Raw genomic sequence first — 21,229 nt, 5'->3', positions numbered from 1 at the left:
CGCTCTGGGTCTGCTCTGCTTCCCCGAGGCCTTAGCAAGGCAATTTGCCCGTAACAAAATTAAGGCTTCCTAAATGATTGAAAACTAGGGATGTGTAAAGCTCAGACCAGCTGTAAGTGAACTGACACAAGCTGAAATTCGGGTGTTCTTTCTTCTTAGTGAACACAGAAACAAGGAATTTAAACTCACACCTGTCCCCATTTCTAGCTCACGTGTCATTTCCTGGGACAGTCAGTCCCCAAAACACGTTCCCGTGGTGAACGCATGTCTGAGTCCCTCGTGGGTGTTTCCCTGTTTCCCAAGGCACCACAAAGTGTCTGGGTCCAAGTAAGTGTTCAGTGAATGTGTTGAACAGGATGAATTTAATTAGCCAGTGATAGCAAACATGCTCAGCAAGAAATAAGAATCTTACGTAAGAAACTGGGGGTAAAAAACTCCTTCTACAAATCACCCAAAAACGATAAATGAGGTATAACAATGATGCTTTGAAATGCATAGCTGAGATTTGAAGAAAAAGAGAAAATCTCAGAACAGAGCTGAGAAACAGGTGCCAGGCAGCGGGGGTGTCTGGTTCCCGGGGCATCTGCTGGCTCATTAATGAGGAGCGAGGATGAGCAGCCTCACAGAGCAGATGAGGTGGGAGGCTGGAGGCAAGAGCTAGACCAAGAATCTGACCATGGAGGTGACAGGGAAAGTTTTCTTTATCCACCTGCGCATTCCTTGGGGATGATTTTAAATCTCTCCTGAGAGTCTGTCACCGTGAGGCCCGCCTGTTAGTCGGGTTTTTCTGTCTACGTCACCTGCATGGTACAGGAACTCTGAGCTCAGACCTTCACGCAAAGCGCTCCTGGAGTGGTGGCCTCGAGGGCCCCTGGCAGAAGCAAACACAGCTTCCCCTGGAAGGAGACATCTCCCCGGGCCTCACAGACTCCCACTGACCAACTCCAAAGAGGAGCTCACGTTCCAAGTGGACAGACTACGTGGAGAAAGAAGCCACTGTAAACCAAGGTCAGCCAGTGACAGACAGCGAAATCACGTCCTCGAAACCTCAGGTAATGGAGTCATCAGGCACAGAATGCAAATACGTTCATTTAAAATGTTTTTTTAAAAAAGAGGATGTTGAAAATATGAACCAGAAACAAGATACTCTTAAAAAGGACTTTATCTGGGAACAAAAAGAAAATCAAGTAGATGTATCCAACAGCCAATCAGACATAGACGAAAAGAGAGTTCTGGAATGGGAGGGTAGATAGAACCTGCAGATGCAGCACAGAGCAGGAGAGGGGTGGATGGCAGAAAGGGCTCGGAGGACCAGGGTGTCAGGTCCAGCACAAATCCGGTCCCGGTCTCAGCGGAACACGGAAGGGTGATGGCCGAGAGTCTTCACAATTTTCTTCACAATCTGCATCCTCAGATGCAGAGAGCCTGGCCATCCCAAATACAGTGAATAAAAAGAGATCCACAGCCAGGCAACTGGTGAAACGAAAATGCCAGAGCTGAAGGCCTTCGACATGCAGCGCGAAGGACGGGTGCCCATGCAGGAACAGGAGCAGCAGGGCAGCTGGCGCCCCACAAGTTCCTGTCCACTCGGAATGGGGCGCCAGCTGGACCTCCACTCAGAAATGAAAGAGGAGACGTTTCCAGAAAAACAAAAGCAGACAGGATCCACAAACAGCAGACCCTCGTTAAAAATGCCTGAAGAAGGTGCTTCAGGAAAAAATTAATCAGAAGGAAGAACTAAGAATCAAGAAAGAATGTGGGCAAGAAAAAGGGGGAACCTAGCAGATGTTTAAAGCAATAATGAAATGGGGGGCACTAAGAACCAGGGGCAGCAAACTCTGGGCAGCAAGCAGCCCACGGATAGGGTGACGGGAGTGATACGAGGTCCACGTGCAGAGTAAACCGCCTGATCAGAGTGGGCAACAGCAGCACGTCCTGTGTGGGAGCGCACCGACCACAGCGATCCGGCCGCTCGGAGTGCTGCCCTGGCACCTTCCCCATGACTTACTCAATGCGGCTTTGGTTTTGGCGTCTGTTAGCAGGTATGTGTTGTCCTTGTGTTGTTTTCTAGGCTTTGGGGAGGTTTGAAATACTGCATTTTCCAGCTGTTTAACCTGGACTCTCATCACCAGATGCAATGATGGAAAGCTGCTCAGAATCCCCCGGTCCTGTTTGTAATCCCTCAACCAGGAGAGAAAATAGAAAAAGGACAAAACCTAAAATTACGGTTTTCGAGGACATTTTTGGAACCCTAGCATGTCATCTACTTTCTTCCTGAAACTAAGCTGTAGGGCACTGCAGTCTGAAAGCTAGAAACTTGAGGAAATTCCACAGGGACCACCGTGTAAGGCCTTGACAGGAAGTCGCCTCCTAGAAGGAAGTGGCAGCCTTGGCTGCTGCCTTCACACAGCTCGGCTGTGACCCCTTCAGAGCATCTGCCATCTTCACTAATTAAGACCCAACTCGCCCCAAGAATTCATCAAGAGAAGGAGAGACCACACACACCGTGGAACGCAGAGGTCTCCGTGTGGGAACACTTCCCTCCTAGACTGAAACATCCTTGCTTCTGATTGGAAGTTGGTCATGTCTGTTGACAGGACGGTCTTAGGAAGATCACAGGGCCTGGGTCCCGCCCCCACCTCAGCGAGTCACTCGCTCGTGGAGTTGAGAGAAGCTCAGTGATTTCACACAGCTGACCTCCAGGAAGGGAAGGGAGAGCCATCCTGGTATCTGGTGTCAGGTGCCAGGAGGGCTCAGGTTTTCAGTAAACAATTGATCATTCCGTGTTTTTGGCTTTGCAGCTCAGTCCTGGGGACGAAGGGGCCAGGCCTTGGGAGTTAGCCCGAGGCACCCTCCCCTGGGCTCTTGAAAGGGAGGGTCTGCAGTGAGGGTGGGCAGCTCCCGAAGGGTCTGCTCACACCAGGTGCTGGACACTGCTCTGCTGGGCCACAAACAGCACTCGACGACGTGGGTGAAGCGCTTCCCTGTGTTCAGCAAGCGGAACGTGAGCGTCGAGTCTGTGAGACTCTCTTTGCCTCCTCCCAGGCCTCGACAGAATGCCCAGGGCTCGCCAGCGCTGGAGCTGACCTGCCTGCCTGAGGCTTCCGGGGTCGCTGCATCTCCTCGCGCCCTCTCCCTCCGAGCCCGCGTTTCCTGCTTGATTGTGCTCCTTTTCTCTGCTGGGAATCGAGGCATTTTCAGAATCTCATGAGCAACTGAGCTCTGTACACTCTTGAGACTTAAAACATCCATATTGAGCTGAGAGTTTTCTATTGAAAGAAAAGTCGAAACTGCAGGTGCTGAGATGAGCAAGGCTCTATCCACGAGGGTGTCGTCCTCCCACAGGCCGAGCTCTGCTGTCGGGGGAACATCAGTGTCGTTGTGAACCTGTGTGCTCGATGCGTGAAGAGGAAGACTCCACTTGACCTCTCCAGGCTGCGAGGTCCCGGCTGTGACTCCCCATCGCATTTCCTGCTCTTCCACACACCACCACTCCACACCCAGAGGCTCACGTGAGCGCAAGCCCTGGAGCTGTGCAAGAAGGCAGCGGCTTCCACAGGGACCAGAGCATCTGCTCCGTCTTCCGAGATGTGGGATTCAAGTGCACGAGTGTCAGTTACATGATGACGGTTGAGTCTGGTCTCCAGTACTAGTGGAACTTTCCACGAGGATGGACACGTTCTCTATCTGCTTTGTCCAGTGTGGCAGCCACTGGCCACACGTGACTTTGAGTGCGTGAATTGTGACCAGTCCAGCTGAATAACTGCTGGATTTCCTGCTGGATTTAAATGAATTTAAATTTTAATTAATTTTAATTAAATTAAACTTAAAGAACCACATTGGGCGAGAGGCGTATTGGGCAGCCCAGGTGTAGACTCCTTGAAATTTATAATGGGGCCTTGGTCGGCCTATTGAGGTTTAACACAGAAAAAAGTCTCGTCTAAAATTTATTAATACATTAGTTTGCCAGATCAAACTTCAGGCTAACCTTGATTGTTTGAACTATTCGAGAGGCTGTACTAATTAATTCAGTTTTCTCATTAAATATTAACTAGAGACTCATTTTTTCCCAGACTTTATAGTTTGTTTCTAAAATGTATTACTAGTCCAATACCAAGCCTTCAACACAAAGTGGTATTAAGTAGAGAGAAAACTTTCCTGGAAATGTGGCACTTTGATTGGAAAGAACAAGGCAGGGTGGGTAATGGGTGCCATGCAGACGAGCCTGCAGGGGCCCACAGACCTGCCCTGCCGGGAGCAGAGGCTGCCCACTTCACCACGCACCTCTGACAGCCCCGTGGAGCTGCAGGAGCAGGGCCCAAGAGGACAGCCTGCCGGCAGACCTGTCGTCGGTGGGGCTGCCTCTCCAACCCCAACCTGGACCCTGAGTTGGCCCACTCTGCTCACCAGGCCTCAGCTCCTGGTGACTGTCGGACGCTCACAGTAAACACAACCCTTCTCTAGAGGAGTTTGGACCAAGCTGCCTTTAGAAATCAGCAGCTGTGAGGACCGTCTCCTGCATCCCCACTCCTCCCGGTGCCCAGTGCAATGTAAAACCCAGCGAGATCAGGACTTATTTACAAAATCAACCCATCCCTGAGGCTTCCAGGGCCCTCTCACGGGAAGCGCCCCTCTGGGTGCAGCATCGGGACAGTGGTCCTGAGGCGTTTGGGGCTGTCTCTGGGGAATTGCCCCTCTGGGTGTAGCCTCAGGACTGTGGTCCTGGGTCGTCTGCAGCCCTCTCTGGGGAATCGCCCCTCTGTGGCAGCATCAGGACAGTGATGAGACAGAGAAGCTGGCGACGTCTTCGAGTCACCCCCTCCCTGCTCCAGTTTCATAAGAAAGATGCAAACCATGCAGTACCCCAGAGTTATCATGAGTGATTACACTTCCTTAGAGGTGTTGCTGGCCTGCCATGACTAACACTGAAGTCATCCCTAGAGGCTCCATTCCTTCTGTGTAGGTTCCTTGTTGAAATAGGGCTCCCAGCGCTAATGTCACAATGATTATCATTAATCCCCCCTCTCCTGATGATTTCATGGAGTTTAAAAGTATCAAGCCGTGTAGCCTGCTACACCCAGAAGTGTCAAGGAAACTACAATTACAAGATACTGCAGTGCAGCCACCGGGTCTGGGTTAGCAGAGTCCCTTTGTTTGAGTGTCTTCCGTGTGCCTGTAAAGGCATGTGGTTTTTGGTTTTCTCAGACCCTGTGTCCACACAGCTTGTTCCCCACCCTGGAGGGCTGAGCCCGTTCCAACCCCTTTGGGATGGAGATCAGAGCCTTCTTTGTACGTGGTCCAACCTTTCCTTCGCTCCCTGTCTCTCTTGCCCCTTCCTTCCTTCCCTCTTTCCTTCCCTCCCTCCTTCCATCCTTCCTTCCTTCCCTCCTTTCTTCCTTCACTTTCCCTGAGGGTGGCAGGTCCTGTTTCCTCCAGACAGATTGGCTTTACAGACACCATCCAAAGTCATTCACCATGAATTATAAGGGAAAAGGTGGGTTAAAGAGGGGAACATAACTTTTGGTTCAGAATGGAGGAGGGACTGTAAGCGATGCCGTCTCGTGCGTCCAGGCGATCCGTGGCTGAGAGCCTCTGTGAAGGGAAAGGCACCGTCAGATCTGGGACCCGGCCCTTTGTCTGGTGCTAGCCACCAATGGCTCACAGACACGTTTTTCCTTCTTTGCAGATCACGTTCTATATTCTGGTGAAGGCCGTTTATACCCTGGGCTACAGTGTCTCTCTGATTTCCCTCACGACCGGAAGCATAATTCTCTGCCTCTTCAGGTGAGTATGGAACGAGCAGCTCCACAGAGTGTGAGGCGGGGAGATGGTCCGCGTAAGCCGTCAGGCCCGGCAGAGGAGCGGGGAGACTCACTGCCCCGAGCCTGGTCATGCTCTCCCGAGAGTGCGAGAGTACAGTGTGGTGCTGACGTTTACGTCCTTGTTGAAACACCCTGCGTTTCGTATATAAAGAGGTAGGTCCCTGGAAGACCCGGCTGGGAGTTCAGTGCGACTGTCGTTTAGTAAGTGCTCAGCCATCATGCAAATGCCTCAAAAGCACAGAAGCAGCGTGATCTTGACCTTGCCCCTCAGAAGCACCTACATTTGCCCATTGGTTTCTGTTGAGAGACACAGTAATGTGTTCCAGAATGTGAAGGAAGCAGCCTGGCTGCCTGTGTTCAAGTCCTGGGTCAGTCTCTTAGGAGCTGTGTGACCTTGGACAAAGTACTCAGTCTCTCTGTGCATCTGTAAAATGTGGATGCTAATGGAACCTACATGGCATGTGATAAGCGCTCTTTAAATTTTGCCTGTTTTTCCCCTGGCAGTGAGGGTAGAGCACCCCCACCTGAAGTTCTGGTAGGTCTCTCCGGTGACTAACTCCATACATCCTGCAGGTGGCTGGTCAGTTAGAGGATAGAAGCTTTGGTCCCAGAGCAGAAGCTTCTGTCTAGGAAAAGCTAGTAAGTATTTTTAGGGTTAAATCCGTGTCTTAAGCATCACTAGCACTAAATAAAATGGACGGTATCTGGCTTATTTTAACAGGGCTTTGCTTACCACCTATCTTATTTCTCTTGGCTAAAATATAGTTCAAATGTCGGCCAGTACTCAAATAAAATCAGTGATATCACAAATGCAGTACTTTTAGAACTGTCGACACAAATAATCCATAACCAACCTATAAATCAAAATTGGGGTGAGTTTATTATGAGCCAGAGCGAGGATTATAACCTGGGAAGGCCTTAGAAGGCGTTCCACAGAAGCATGGGTTTCAGTAAAGTCTTATATCTTTTTAGAAGAAAGAAGATACATTAAACATACCCAGGATACATTTTCAAAGAGGTATTCAGTTGCAAATTAGCGGGTCAACATGACCATGATGCCAGGAAAGCGAACAATCTGGGTGTCACCAATAGGGTGTTACCAACAGTACCAACAGGGTGTAGGAGGGGCAGTCTGCATTCCTTAACTCAAGAGAAATTCCTTACTTTAATGGATAAACAGACGTACAATGTGTGTTTGATCGGCCATAAGTCAGGCTTTCTAGTTTAAGCTGAATCATTTTTGAACTCGAATAGTTACCCCATCTACCTCAAAACGTGAAAATCTCGTCAGAACTTAACAACTCATTAAGAGAGCCGTACTTGGAAGTAACATAAATGAGTGAAAACTGATGAAGAGTCTAGCTGGGAGATCGAGCAAAGGCGATTAAGTCGTTCTTTCCATCCTTCAGGGACCTCAGATGTATCGAGTGCTTGGTGCTTCTCAGAAAGACTAAGTCAGTGCCTTTAATCCAGAGCCGTACTTCAAAAAATGTCATATTCTAGTTCATTAAAGAAACACTGATACAATATTAATATTTATTCTGCTGTACTCTTTTTACTATATATTTGAAATCTTCAAATTGTTAAAAATAATAAACATCTAGGGAGGTAAGCTGGCACAGGGTAGCTTGGGCACGTCAGCTTCTTTTTAAAGAGCTCCTACGTGGAACCGTCCGTATTCTTGACATCGGAAGCTTCTCTCAGATTTGTGCTGGTGACATTTGTAATTAGGCAGCCTAATGGCATTTGAGAGTTATCGCAAATACGGACATGATCCTTTAAGAGAATCTCAAATGGTTTCATGACTATCAAACACAATCTTCTATACGTGGACATCATCAGTCACCTACTGGTGACACAGTGTAAAAAGGACGTGTCTGGATGTCATTCTGCCGCCAGTTCAGTGTGTAACAATTGCTGAGAAGAGCCCAGAGCCAGTGTACACTTCTGGGCTCTGCCTTCTTCCTGGGCCACCGAAATGCTGTCCCCTTCCCGCCTGCATCTGTCAGATGTGCTTGCTTCTCCGATGCCACTTCCTTGGAGAGCCGTGAGAGTGAGTCGATTCTAACATCCATATTATAAAAATAACACACTCCGTTGTCCTGGTGATTACGCCCAGGAAGCAGAATTCTTTGCAGTCACTGAAGATTTATTCCCCATAATACCCCATAAGCCAAGAGAGCAGTAAGTGACCATGTTCTTATTTTACACACAGAGAAATGGAGCGACTTATTTCTTAGGCCGAGTCCCAAAGTGCAGGGCAGACCTGGCTACCACACACACAGCCTAGTTCTGTGGGGAGTCTCTGGGCGGTCGCCGCAGCCCATCCTCCAGTGCGTATGTGACCCAGGGACCTGACACAGCGTCTCTGCACCCACAAGCGCAGCAACAACAGCAGTAATTGCTAACATGCGCCGTGCCTGCACTTTACAGGTGCTTCTAGATTAGTCCTGCAACCTCTCCACCAGGTGAGAGCTGCTGCCCCGGTTTTACCAGTGAGAGAAAGGAGGCCCAGGGAGGTGCCACACGTTCCAGCCCGTGCGCTGGTGACTGCAGAGCCTGACTCACGACCGCGTGCAACACCCCCTCACCTTGGGAGTTGGCATGTTCTGAAAAGTCCGTTTCCAGCCGTCGTTAATGAGCAGATTTCTGCCCGGCTTGTCTGGAAGCCACACTCTCAGTTACATCCATCATCCGTTAGTAGAGCCATACTTGGAAGTGAAGCTTTAAATTGAGTGCTGGGTGATGAAGGACGCAGCTAAGACACTCCACAAACATGGAGCGTGTGGGATGAACGTGTGCTCTTCTCCGAGTGGTGACGGTGAATCCCAAACCCGCTCTGCGGGTGAGAAGGAGGGAAGGGGGACAAAGACAAGGAAGGGAAGGTGGTTTGCAGGATGAACACAGCAGGCGAGAGGAGCGGCGGCGGTAACCCAGCAGCCTGGGCGTGGGGAACTGTGTCCAGAGAGCAGCGGGGATGGGAGTGCAGGGCAGGCAGGGGTCCTGAGCAGGTCCCACCGCGCACCGGCCCTCTGCGGCTCCAGCTTGCTCCTGAGACCCAAGGAAATTTACTTTGTATTTAATATATTCATTCACTGAGGCTCTGCAGCAGCATTAAATACAGAAAAATAAACCTTTATTAGTGAAGTACATGTTCAAGCGGGTGAGTGTTGTATGTGTTCAAGTGGACACCACGTCCAGATCAAGACACAGGACACTGTTAGCACCAGAAGCCGTCCCCGAAGCCACTGTCCACAATCCCCGCTGCCCAGAAAATAGCATCGTTCAGGTTTCCGTCAGCATAGGAGGCTTCTGCCTCGTCTCTGGGTTCTTTCATTCAGCATTTTGTGGGGAGATTCATCGATATTCTTGTGTGTAGTTATCCTGTTCTCTTTCACTGCCGTATGAATGTAGCAGCGTTTATTTATCCAGTCGACTGTTCATGGATGTACAGGTGACTCTCAGGTTGGAACTGTAGCAAATAATGCTGCTATGAATATTGCATTATACATTGTCTCTTGCACATGTGGACACACTTCTTTAGATATACATGTGTGTGTTTTTACATGTCTACACATTTATATTGGTTTATTTCGTATTTATATTACATTCACTAGTCATAGGCTATGCATAGGTTTAGTCTCTCTAGATACTGCCAACTAATTTTCCAAAATGTTTGTACCATTGCACACACCTACCAGCAGTGAATGACATTGCTATTTGCTCTGCATCCTTGCCACCATTCGTTATTGCCAATTTGTAGATTTGGCCATCCCATTGGGTCTACAGTAACATGGAATCATGGCTTTAATTTGCATGTTCCTGCTGGATAATGAGGTCATATGTGTGGAAGTCATTTGTTTGAAGTACAAGTTCAAGTGTTTGCTCATTTTCCTATTCTGTTGCCTCTCTTTTCTTTAACTCATTTTTAGGAGTCATATAGTGGAGTCTTTTGTCAGATATGGGTATTACAAATTTTATCTCCACCTCTGTGGTTTGACTTCATTGCCTTAATGAGTCTTTTAATCAACAAAATTCTTAATTTTAATGACGTCGCTTATCATTTCTTTGTTATGGTTAGTTCTTCCTGAGTCCTGTTTAAGAAGTCTTTGGTATCCTCATCTTTATTATCGCCTAGAAATTTTATTACTTTAACTTTTCATATGTAAGTTTATGATCCACCTGCAGTTTAATTTTGTGTGTGGCGTGAGGCAGGGCTTCTGGTCATTCGTTTTCTTCAGGACGTGTATCCAGTTTATCCAGCACCGCTCACTGAGAAGACTGTCCTTCACACGGCTTTGCAGAGGTGGCCGTGCGATGGTGTCTCCTGGGACTGGACACTCTGTTCTGTTCCATTTGGTTCTCTGCTATCACTGGTCCATTTTCACGCTGTTGTCATTGCTGTACCTTTATAATACATCTTGATTTCCAGCAGTATATGCCTGTTGACTCTTCTTCTTTGTTAGGAAGAGTTTCCAGTTGTGCTTACATGTGAATTTTTCAAAATCAGCTTGTCAGTTGCCATTAAATAAAATGCTACTGGGATTTCATTTTTGATGGCAGTGAGTCTATAGATCCACTTGGATGGACTGGAGATCTTTATGATTTTGAATCATCTAACCTGTGATCAAAGTATATACTTCCATTTGTTTAGGTTTTTTTCAGTTTCTTTCAATAATGATTTGTGGTTTTCTGAGTAAAAGACTCGCACATCTTTTGATAATCATTCCTAGGTATTTGTTTGTGCTATTGTATATATTTTGTAAAACTCCCTTCTAATTGTTTCTAGAAAAAGAATTTATCTCTGTATATTAATCTTGCTTCAGCAACCTTGCTGAATTTATTTATGAATTCTATAATTATTCTGTAAATTCACTTGGATTCTTCTATGTGCAGCTTATGTTTTTGTGAAGCACAGTGTTAAACAGAAGGGACTGGAAACACCTTTTCTTACTTCTGGGCTCGGGGTGCGAGCTCTCAATACTTCACTATAAGCATGACCTTGGCTGCAGATATTTTGAAGATACACTTTACCAGATTAAGAACGTTCCTTTCAGTTCCCAGTTTTATGAGTTTTTAATCATGAATAAGTATTGAATTTTATCACTATTTTTCTGCATATATTGAGGTGAGCAGATGGTTTTTATCATTTTTTTCATTTAGTGTGAAAAATTGCATAGATAGGTTTTCTAATATTAAATCTACCTTTCATTCCTCAAATTAACCCCACCTAGTTGTGACATATTATTCTTTTACTATATAGCTGGGTTTAATTTTCTAATATTTTGTTGAGGATTTTTGCATCTACATCCATGAATTTAATCTACAATTTTCCTTTCTTATAAAATTAGGCTTTGATATGACAGTTATACTGGCCCCTAAGTGAATAAGAAAGCGTTCCCTCTTTCCTATTCTTTGGACTAGTTTGGGTTAGATAAGGTGCTGTTTCCTCCTTAATGTTCATAGAATTCACCAGTGAAGTAGTCTCGGCTGAGAATTGTCCTGGAAGACTTATTTTTAGGTTCAAGTTTTTAAAAACAGACATGATGATTCAGATTCTCTATTCTTATGTTAGTTATAAGTTGTATTTTTCAAGGAATCTATCCATTTCATCTACATTTTCTAGGTTCCCTTATTATATTTTTAATGTATATAAGAGCTGTACTGATATCTCCTGTTTCATTCCTGGTATTGGCAATTAGTTTTTCCTTCTTTTTATCTTGATGAAGCTTACTGAATAAAGTTTTATCAATTTTATCAGTGTTTTCCTAGAACCAACTTTCGACTTTGTTGGTTTTCTCTCTTGTATGTTTATTTATTAATTTACTGACACCCTCTAATCTTTATTTCTTTCCTGCTGCTTTCTCTGGTTTTAATTGGAGTTCTTTTACTAGCTTCTGAAGATAAATACTTACAACATTCATGTTCAGTCTTTCTTTGTTTAAACTGCGTTTATTTATATCTACAGATTTACCTCTCAGCCCTGCTTCAGTTCTGTCTTTCAAGTTTTAAGATGTCTGTGTGTTCCCCATTATCATTTAGTTCTAATTTTTCTAAGCTCTTCTTGTGACTCTTTGTAACTCGTAGGCTATAGAAATCTGCAGCTTAATTTCCAGTTCAGCTCTTTGTTGATTGTTTCTGGCTTGACGTGTGATGATCAGAGAGGAGCTGCATGAATTCAACCCTCTGAAACTTGTTGAGACTTGCTTTGTGATCCAGAATGTGGTCTGTTTCAGTAAAAGTTTCCTTTTCATGTGAAAACAACGTAAACTCTGCAGTTATTGTTTGTTATGCCTCATTTGTCATTTACATTGTTTGTTGATCATGTTATTTAAATATTCCAAATCTTTAGTGATTGTTGTAACTACTTGTTCTGTCAGTTACTGAGAGACACATGTTAAAATCTTCAACTATAGCTGTGGACTTGTCTATCTCTCATTTTATTCTTTTTCTCTGTTTACTTTATATATTTTAAGGTTATGTTATTAGGGACATACAGTTTAATGTTTTATCTTCCTATTAAACTCTCTGTGTTCAGTAATGCCCCTTGCCTTAAAAATCTACTTTATCTGATGTTCATGTAGTTGTCTTAGCTTTCTTTATTTGCTGTTTGCAAAGTATATTGTTTTCTATGCTGTTACTTTGAACTTCTGTGTTTTATATTTAATTTGGGTGTCTTATAAGTTCCACTTAATTGGTATTTGCTTTTTATTTCCAGTCCAACTATTTTTATTTTTAGATGAAGTATTTGTACACTCACATTTAGACTCCTTACTCACAACTTGGAGCTCTAATCCACCTTCTGTCTGTTTGCTTTCTCTTGTCTCAGCTCTTTGTTGCTTCTACACTCATTTTGTGTTTATTTTTTAATTGATCAAGTATTTTTATTATTCTACTTTTCCCCTTTTACATGGTTAGTTACATATTGTTCATATGGCTGTCACCCCAGATTTACAGCATGCATGCTTGTCTCATGGAAGTTAACCTCCAGTTACTGTTTTTACTACTTCCAGTCAATAGAAAGACTTTACATTTTAATTCCATTTACCCCCTCATGCCTTTTGTGTTATTGTTACGTATTTTAATTCTACATATAAATACCACAAGATTTAATTATTATTGTTGTTGCTTTAAACGGCAGCATTTATGTAGTTACCCGTACATTTATCTTTCTTGGTGCTCTTCATCCTTCCTGTATTTTCGTGTTTCCATCTGGGATCATCTTCCTGCTGCCTGAAGATCAACCTTTGGTGTTTCTTCCAGCACGGCCTACTGAATGAGTTGTCCTGGTTTTTGATTGCCTGAAATCATCTTAGTTTTGCCCCCGTTGTTGAGGACATTTTGGGGAGTGTTGGGTTCTCCGTAGAAAACATCGCACTGAAGACGGGCATCCTCACTTTCGAGAAGTCAGCTGCTGGTCTCATTGGCGTTCTGTTGAAGGAACGCGTCTTTTTCTCTGTGGGCTTTGAATTTTTTTTTGCTTTATTTTTGGTTTTCTGCAGTTACACTGCCATGGAAATTAATGTGGTTTTCTTTGTATTTCTCCTTCTTGGGGTTAATGGAGTTTCTTTAATCTGTTATTATGTTTTATCAGTTTCAAAAACTCGTTGGCTAGTATCTTCTCAAACATCTCTTCTATCTTAATGCTCTCTCCTCTGAAACCCCCTGTTCACATGTGGTCAAGGTCCTCACCATTTCCCTATATTTCCTGCTAGTTTTGTATCTTTTCCACTATTTTGTTCCTTGCTACTTTAATCTAGACATTTTCTACTAATCGGTTTTCCAATCCATAATACTCTCATTCACTGTGTCTAATCTAATGTTAGACCCAACTATTTAATTCTTATTTTCAGGGATCCTTCTAAGTTTTCAAATTTTCATTTAATTTTTGTAATCAATTACATTCTCTAATAAAATTCTCCATCTCGTCATCCATTTTCTTGAATGTATTACTCAGAGTAATTTTACAGTCCATGTCTTAAAATAGCAGTATCTGGAATATCTACTATCTGCTTTTTTTTTCTTTTTAGCTGTGTTGGGTCATTTGGTCCTATTTCTGTCATATCAGTAATTTTTTATTGAAATTACAAATAATTAAATTGCAGAGGTTTTGGGTGATGTCTCACTCCAGAGAGGATGTAGTTTTCCTGGCACGATGGGCAGACCGCCCTGAGCCGACCAGGGATCGAGTTGATTTGAGGCTGCGTTTCAGGCTTTGTGGAGGCTGCTTGGTTTCTGGTTTGTCTTTGTTCCTGGGTCTTAGCTCTTCAGGGGTTTCAAATGAAAGCCTGGAAGTCCCTCTACTCTTGACACCCAGAATTTCCACTTTTGTCACTCAGTACATGAGGTTGCTAAAATTTCTTCCAGCTGCTTTGCTTTCTCAGCTGCTGCTTCTTGCTTCATTCCAGCCTCTCAACCACCACTTGAACACCTTGGGGATAAAAAAAAAGGAAAACCTTAGTAGGTAACTCCTACTGGAATTTGGACTCTTTTCTCTGTGTTTTCCTTTTCTCCAGAATCGTTGCTCCTCACGTCTGCTCCCTTGAAAGCCCTTATCTTCCCGTGTTGTCCACTCTGCCCAGAGACTGTTATAGGCTCCAGGCTTCTGCCTTGTAAATGGCCGCTATGCCCTGAGGCACGAGTCAGCCAACAGCAGGAGGAGGGGTGGGCGATGGACACATCTCTGTGCTTTTTCCCTTCCCCCAGGGTCCCTGTCCTTCAAGTCCCAGCTGCTTTGGCTCCTCTCGAAGCCCTTAGACAACTTTTTGAACTATGTTGGCCCCTTGGTGGGAGGGTAGTCAGATAAGCTTCTCCTCCGAAGCCACAAGGGGAAGTCCACTTCAGAATATATTTTTTAATGTTCTTAAGAGTTTTTAACCTAAATGTAAACCTAAAACGTTAATGTGTGATGGTCTCCGAAGCGCATTTGTGTGGAACAGCTTGTTTCCTAATGACTCTAAACATTTACAAGTCAGGTCACATGTCCAGCTAAGTCTTCACAAACACAGAATTTGTGTTAAAAGAGAAGTATAAACAAAATGTTTCGAACATTTTTTAGAGAGGCAAGATATCACATAAAGTAGTTCAAAGACAGGTCATTTGATGTTGCTCTTGAGGAAATTCTCTGCGTACAGCTTGGGCTTCACATCGGGGATGTGGGTGCACACCGCTGCAGGCTCAGGACCCCGTGCGGCTGCGCTTCATGCATTTACCCTGAAATCCTGTTTCCAGGACTCTAACCTAAGGAGATAGTCACAAGCAAGGGAAGAGATTTATATACAAAAATGTTTATCATAACACAAAACTGAAAACATCCTAAACATACAATCAGGAATAGTTAAATGACCAACTTCCATAAAAAAGAAGAAAGCTTTAAGATTAAAGCCACATAGGCAATTATTAAAGTGTTGACAAAATCAGTGTTTATCTATCCCTCCCCACCACTCCTGCTTCCATCCCTCACCCACCACCCCCTTCCCCTCCCTCCCTCTCCCCCCCGCCCCCACAGGAAGCTGCATTGCACCCGGAACTACATCCACCTGAACCTGTTCCTCTCCTTCATCCTTCGAGCCATCTCAGTGCTGGTCAAGGACGATGTCCTGTATTCCAGCTCGGGCACGCTGCACTGCCCCGACCAGCCGTCCTCCTGGGTAAGGCTGACCCTGCACACAGTCCTCTCACAGAGGGAGGGTGGCCTGTGTGACCTCTAGCCCCCCAACCTCCCTTCTCACTGCCAACCCCTTTTCTCTGCCTCAACTTCTCGTGGTGATGAAGTCCCACAGCCGTCGGAGGTCCTGGGGCGGGTGGTGGGGGAGGGAGGGCAGTGTCAGGCCTGAGGAACAGAGGGCCTGGCCAAGAGGCCGGGACCCAGAGCAGCCCAGGTCAGCAGGTGAGACTGCGGTGACACAGGCAGGCAAGTGAGCCAAGTCCCAGACACGGCCCAGGTCTCCAGGCTGGAAAATCCTGACATAGATGGACACACACATTGCCACTCTTTTCTCCCAGCATCTCCCAGATCTTGAGCAATGGGCGCTTCCATCCGCTTGCTGGGAGGCAGTCACCTGTGCGGTGCCTGAATTCCACGCAGCGCCAGCCGGGAGCCCCTTGCATGTTGTGAATACGCTTGGGTCCAGTTCTTTGATACGAGGATAAACCATCTTGGTTATTAGTGTCTACGAATGTAGTCTAGGCTGTTCCACACTGCCCGTGCTGTCCTCACCCCCGGCTGGGTTTGTGGTGGATATTAGTGGGTCTTAGCACTGAGTTCATTTTGGTACAACACAGATTGAGCTCTTCCGATATGCAAGTCATCCTACGAAGGTTTTCTCTGCCACCATACAATGCCATGGTGTCCTCAGAATCTTTGGCAGGCGTTTGGTTTCTGGTTGATGGCTCTTAATTTGATGGTAGCTTCTGAGGTGGGCTCCTCTCATCCGTAAGGAGCCAGGATGCTGGCTCTCGTCTCACATTCTGAATGGATGGAATCATCTGCTGGCACTGTGCTCTGGACTCAATGGATTTGAATTAATTTAGTTTTAAGATGATAAAGCCCTTTGTAACGCCACAGAACATCAACTGTGTCGTAGGCCTGCAGGTCGATATATTCCTGGGGACAGTCGGCGCTTGATGCACGTGGATTGAATTAATAAAAGGAGCCTGTTGTGATTACAAAATTAATAACAAGATCCTTCCCTTGGAAGTCTCCACCCACAAGTGGACATTCGGGCCCCTGGCACAGGAGTCTCCAGTGTGCACGACGAGGGTGAGACCCCAGCTCACGAGCAGGGAGCACGTGAGTCTCCAAGCTCTGCTCGGAGAAGCCCTCCTTTCTTAGCCCTTTACTAAAGGACCTGGTGACCCTGGTGGCCCACAGACACCATGCATTTGACGGGAGCAGCGCTCTCGACTCTCCTGGCTCGTAGACAAGGACCTGATAGGCTCCTCACGAAGGGTCAGGGAGTGGTAGGAACCCCGGGGCAGCAAGAGGTGACCCTGCCGTGCGGCCCCCCCATGCTAGGAGCACTGCACTCCCTGCTGTGTGTGGGTCTCCTCCCAGAGCCACGCTGTTTGTGGGACACTGTTGGTGAGCACCCAGGGACTGAGAGAGCGATTCACCCGTTCTGCAAGAGGACTCTGGGCTGCAGGACCCCAGCCACCCGCCCAGCCTCACAGCACCATGCCCTTGATGGGCTGCCATCGGGACTCAAACCCGGGACACCGGCAGAACAGGCCTGGCACTGCGTTTCCAGCAAGTTCTCAGGACTGAAGTTTGGGATGGGGGAGCAGGTGCAGGAGTCCTTTGTCCCAGAGCTGTGAGAGCGGAGTGGAGGGTCCCAGCTGCACCCCTGGCACCAGAAATCACCCAGACTCCCGTGCCAGCAGAAGAAAGAAGGGAGGGGGGCAGGAAAGAGGAGGGAGGAAAGGACGCGCGTGGCAGGAGAGAGTGGGGACAGGAGAGGAGATCTGGGTCTTCCCTGTACTGTCCCCGGGAGAAGGCTGAGGTTTCCTGTAAATTAGCCAGAAATAGCCAGACCTCAGCAAGAGGGACAGGAGTGAACGTCCTTCCCCTCAGCTGTGTTTCTTGGACGTTTTTGTTCCCAGTGGGTTTAGCCAAACCCACATTATTCTCCCAAGCAGAACACCTGGGGCAGCTCCCCAGGGAGGTGCAGGGGTCTTTTCCTCAAGACTGCAGTCGCGAGCCGAGAATGAGAGGGAGTCTGTCCGCCTTCAAGACAAGGCTCCCCCCTGCCACGCCCCTTCCTGCATGGCCTGGACAGTGGCTGCCCCTGGGCTGGCCAGGCTGCCCGAGGGCAGAGAGGGGCACACAGGCAGTTTCTTCTCATGGAGACCAGAGCAGATGGCATGTAGGATCTACGGGGATTCTCAAAACCCCAGCCTCAGGCTTTCCAAGACGCTCCCTGAGAGCTCGAGTCCCCCTGCCTGGGGGGTCAGGGGTGTACACTGCAGCCATGAGGCCAAAACATCTAAACAAGGACACCCCAGCCCAAAGCTGACCTCTGACCTGGCCACTGCCTGCGGCCTTAGGGGGCTGGGGAGAGCATGGGAGCCAGAGACATGGGCTGGAGGTCCAGCTGAGGGTCCCACATCCCAGAGGGTCCTGGGCCCACCGAGCTGCCATGTTAGCCCACAGCCTAGGTCAAAACGGCAGAGGGATCAGGAGGAAGGGAAGCGAGCAGCGCAAAGTGAGTGAGAGTCCGTCAAGACACACATGTGCACATGCACGCATACACATGCGAAACACATGCACACGTGCACAGAGAGATTCACATGTGCATGTACATGTGCAAACACAGGCATATGTGTGCAGACACACAGAGGCACCTGTGTACACGCAGAGACATACAAGCACACACATGTGCACACACCCCTTCAGACTCTGTTCTGTCCCGTGTTTGGATCTGTCCCTGGAAGAGCTGGTTTGGGGGTTTGCGAGGTGCTGTGGGAGCCCCATGTCCTCAAGTGCACTGCAGCTGTGGACACAGGACACACGTGAGGCCGCACAAGTGGGCATTGCCATGGGCGTACAACGCTGCCCTTCACTGTATGCACAATGAGAGCTCAGGCATCAGGCCCACACGTGTCCCCAGCCCTGTAGCTGTCTGCTTCATGGCATTTTCACACATTCAAATAAATTTTTTTGCCTGTTTTTCTTGCTCTTAACCAGCAAGTGCAGATGCCGTGAGTGCCCCAGGGACCAGGGAAACACCTTGCACCCCTGCAGGGCTGGGGTGGACGAGCGTTTCCAGGGTGTTCCTGATTGTGCCTCTGACAGCCCTGGGGTGGGTGTGGCTTCTCCTGAGGAGTTGGGCCTCGAAGAAGCCAGGTGCCTTGTGTGAGGTCATAAAGCTGAACAGGAGACAGAGCCTCCGCCCCCCGTGCCACCATTGCCTGGCTCCTGTGCACACTTGGGCTCCCTCCTTCTCTGTGCTGGTTTGTTTGGTTTTCATCTAACTTCCATGGAAAACCATACTCTAGTGTAGAGAAAATTAACAACGGGATGAGCACCTGGGACTCGACCTCCTGCAGGAGCCCAGGTGAAGACGAGGCTCATTCCCCTCGGTGCCCAGCAGCGTGCGGTGGTAGGAGGCTTCTAGCCCAGGGGACGTGTCGGGGTGGAACCTGCTGCTAATGGCCAACTGGCCTTGGCCAGTCTCCTGCCCTGGTGTCCGTGGGGCATGCCGTCTGGTCGGCAGCCGGCCCTGGAGCACCCACGTGGCCCACCCAGCCCGTCCAACCTGACGGAGGAGGATTGAAACCATCGCTGAAAATAAAAGGTCAGCACAGGCTTGTCACTCCCCAAGCCCCGTCCTCAGGGAGCGTGTCGATGGTGAATGAGCAACAGAAAGAAGTACAGGGATGGCGTTTCACAATTTTACCAAGAAAAAGGAATCATCTTCAACACTTTCTGCGTTTTTTCCTTCATTCAACAGGACATCATGGCAATCCTCCAAGTCGACGAGTGTGTCAGGTAGCACAGGAGTGTGTGGCTGTGACGTGATTTAGTCAACCGTTCCACCAGTAACGCACACCTTGGTTTTCCGGGATTTACCACCACAGACACACTGCACGTGTCTTCACATTCTGTGTTGTTTCTGTCAGGTGGAACTCAGGAGTGAAACGCATCAAAGGGCTCGTGTGTTTTAAATTGTAATAAATGTCGCTGGATTGCTTTCAAAAGCCAGAGACAACTGACACCTGAACCAGCAACGTGCAGACTCTCCCTCCTGCACCTATGGAGGACGTGGATTGTCACGCTTTGCCCGCTGGTGGGCACAGAGTGCGCCGTCCTGGACGCCTGACACGATTTCTGTGGCTGTTCAAACGAGTGGTGCTAAGTCACGAGTTTCCCAAGTTGGTTCTTCTGGTTCACAGTTGTGTTGTTATGTGTGTCTTTCCACTGATGGTGGCCCAGGTCACAACATTCACTGGGTGGCTTCCACCAGCCGGATCCCGCTCCTGGCACTGGAGATCCGCGCTCACGTCAATAAACAGAACCAGTATGTGTGAGCACCTCAGGAAGGCAAACTGAACCTCGCACCTCTTAGGAGAGAGATTGGGGGACCAGGGCTGGAGGTGGGGGTGTGGCGAGGCAGAGGGACGGGATCCAGGGTGAGGGGCCTCACGCTGAAGCTCCTCTCAGCCCGGGGCCGGCCTGGAGGGCTGCTGCGAGTTTGCCATGAGCACATCCACCCCAAAAATATGTGTGAGTATATCCATCCCATATTCACAAGTATATCTACATATGTATGTCTGTATGCCCACCCCAAAGACAGATTTAAGTATATCTACAGACATATATATATAAAAATATTCCATATTCCACATATAAGTATATCCACACACATATATGTAAAAGTATGTCCACATGTGTATATCCACCCCCGTATAGAAGTATATCTACCCATATATATATAAATATATCCACATCCATATAAAAGTCTGTCTATGTATATAAATATGTATGTCCACCTATATATATTTTGAGAAGAGCCTGCAAAGATACAGAAAGAATAGAAATGAAGTGCATTCTTTTTCAGTACACTGTGTAAACTGAGTGATTAAAAGCAATTTCACGCGGCTCATGAAGTTGAAATACCTGGTACGTTTAGTTATATGAAGGTCTGAGAGATTAAAATACTATTATTTGTTTTGTATAACATGTGATTCTTTTCCCTGTGAAAACCATTTCAAAACTTCAGGGGAAATCATTGATTTGCTAGGTTTCTCTTGTTTTCCCCTTTATTTTTTCACCTCTTGTTAAGAGAAGACGGCAAGGAGGAGCAGCGAGAAGGACAAGTGGGACTGAGAGAGTGGGGCTGAGAACGCAAGACGGTGGTGAGGACGGGAGGAGAGGTCAGGAGAGCCGGCTGAAAACCACACGTTCCAGCAGCTCGCTCTCAAAGTCACGAGTCCCTCACACTCAGGGACGGCTGGGTACTTCTGCCTGCCTCATCCCCCATTACCTTCCAGCGAGTTCAGAGTCCGGGGTGTCACGGGTGACAGGGCCTCGCTCTAACGTAGCGCACACGTCCAGCCAGCGCCTCGGCACTGGGGTGTCCTTGGTTCCTTACACGAACGTGTGTGCCCCGTGCCCTGGGGCAGCTCCGCCCGCCATGAGCCGTTTCTGCTCCAGTGGGGCCACGCTCTCGCTCTGTCTGTGACGTTCCAGGTCGGCTGCAAGCTCAGCCTGGTGCTGTTCCAGTACTGCATCATGGCCAACTTCTACTGGCTGCTGGTGGAGGGGCTGTACCTCCACACCCTGCTGGTGGCCATATTCTCCCCCAGCCGCCGCTTCGTGGCCTATCTCCTCATTGGATGGGGTAAGGACTCCCCTCCCTGGCGCCCCGCGTGTGTGCCCGATGCCCCATCTGCCACCCCAGTGCCTC

The 21,229-nt window shown here is 47.6% G+C and overlaps 1 protein-coding gene across 3 annotated transcripts in view; it reads left to right on the top strand.

Annotated features, from left to right (window-relative positions):
- The window catches only part of VIPR2 (vasoactive intestinal peptide receptor 2), a 71,575-nt gene that overhangs the window by 41,104 nt on the left and 9,242 nt on the right, over positions 1–21,229 (top strand). For all 3 annotated transcript variants that reach the window (XM_023640134.2, XM_023640132.2, XM_070266146.1), the window contains 3 exons: positions 5,687–5,784; positions 15,331–15,472; positions 21,013–21,163. In XM_023640134.2, the coding sequence (XP_023495902.1) occupies positions 5,687–5,784; positions 15,331–15,472; positions 21,013–21,163 (391 nt within the window). The remainder of the gene's footprint in view (positions 1–5,686; positions 5,785–15,330; positions 15,473–21,012; positions 21,164–21,229) is intronic.

Source organism: Equus caballus, chromosome 4 (assembly GCF_041296265.1).
Source record: "Equus caballus isolate H_3958 breed thoroughbred chromosome 4, TB-T2T, whole genome shotgun sequence".
NCBI classification, from domain to species: Eukaryota; Metazoa; Chordata; class Mammalia; order Perissodactyla; family Equidae; genus Equus; species Equus caballus.
The sequence above is the reverse complement of the archived record's forward strand: the minus strand, read 5'-3'. Positions and strand labels throughout refer to the sequence as shown.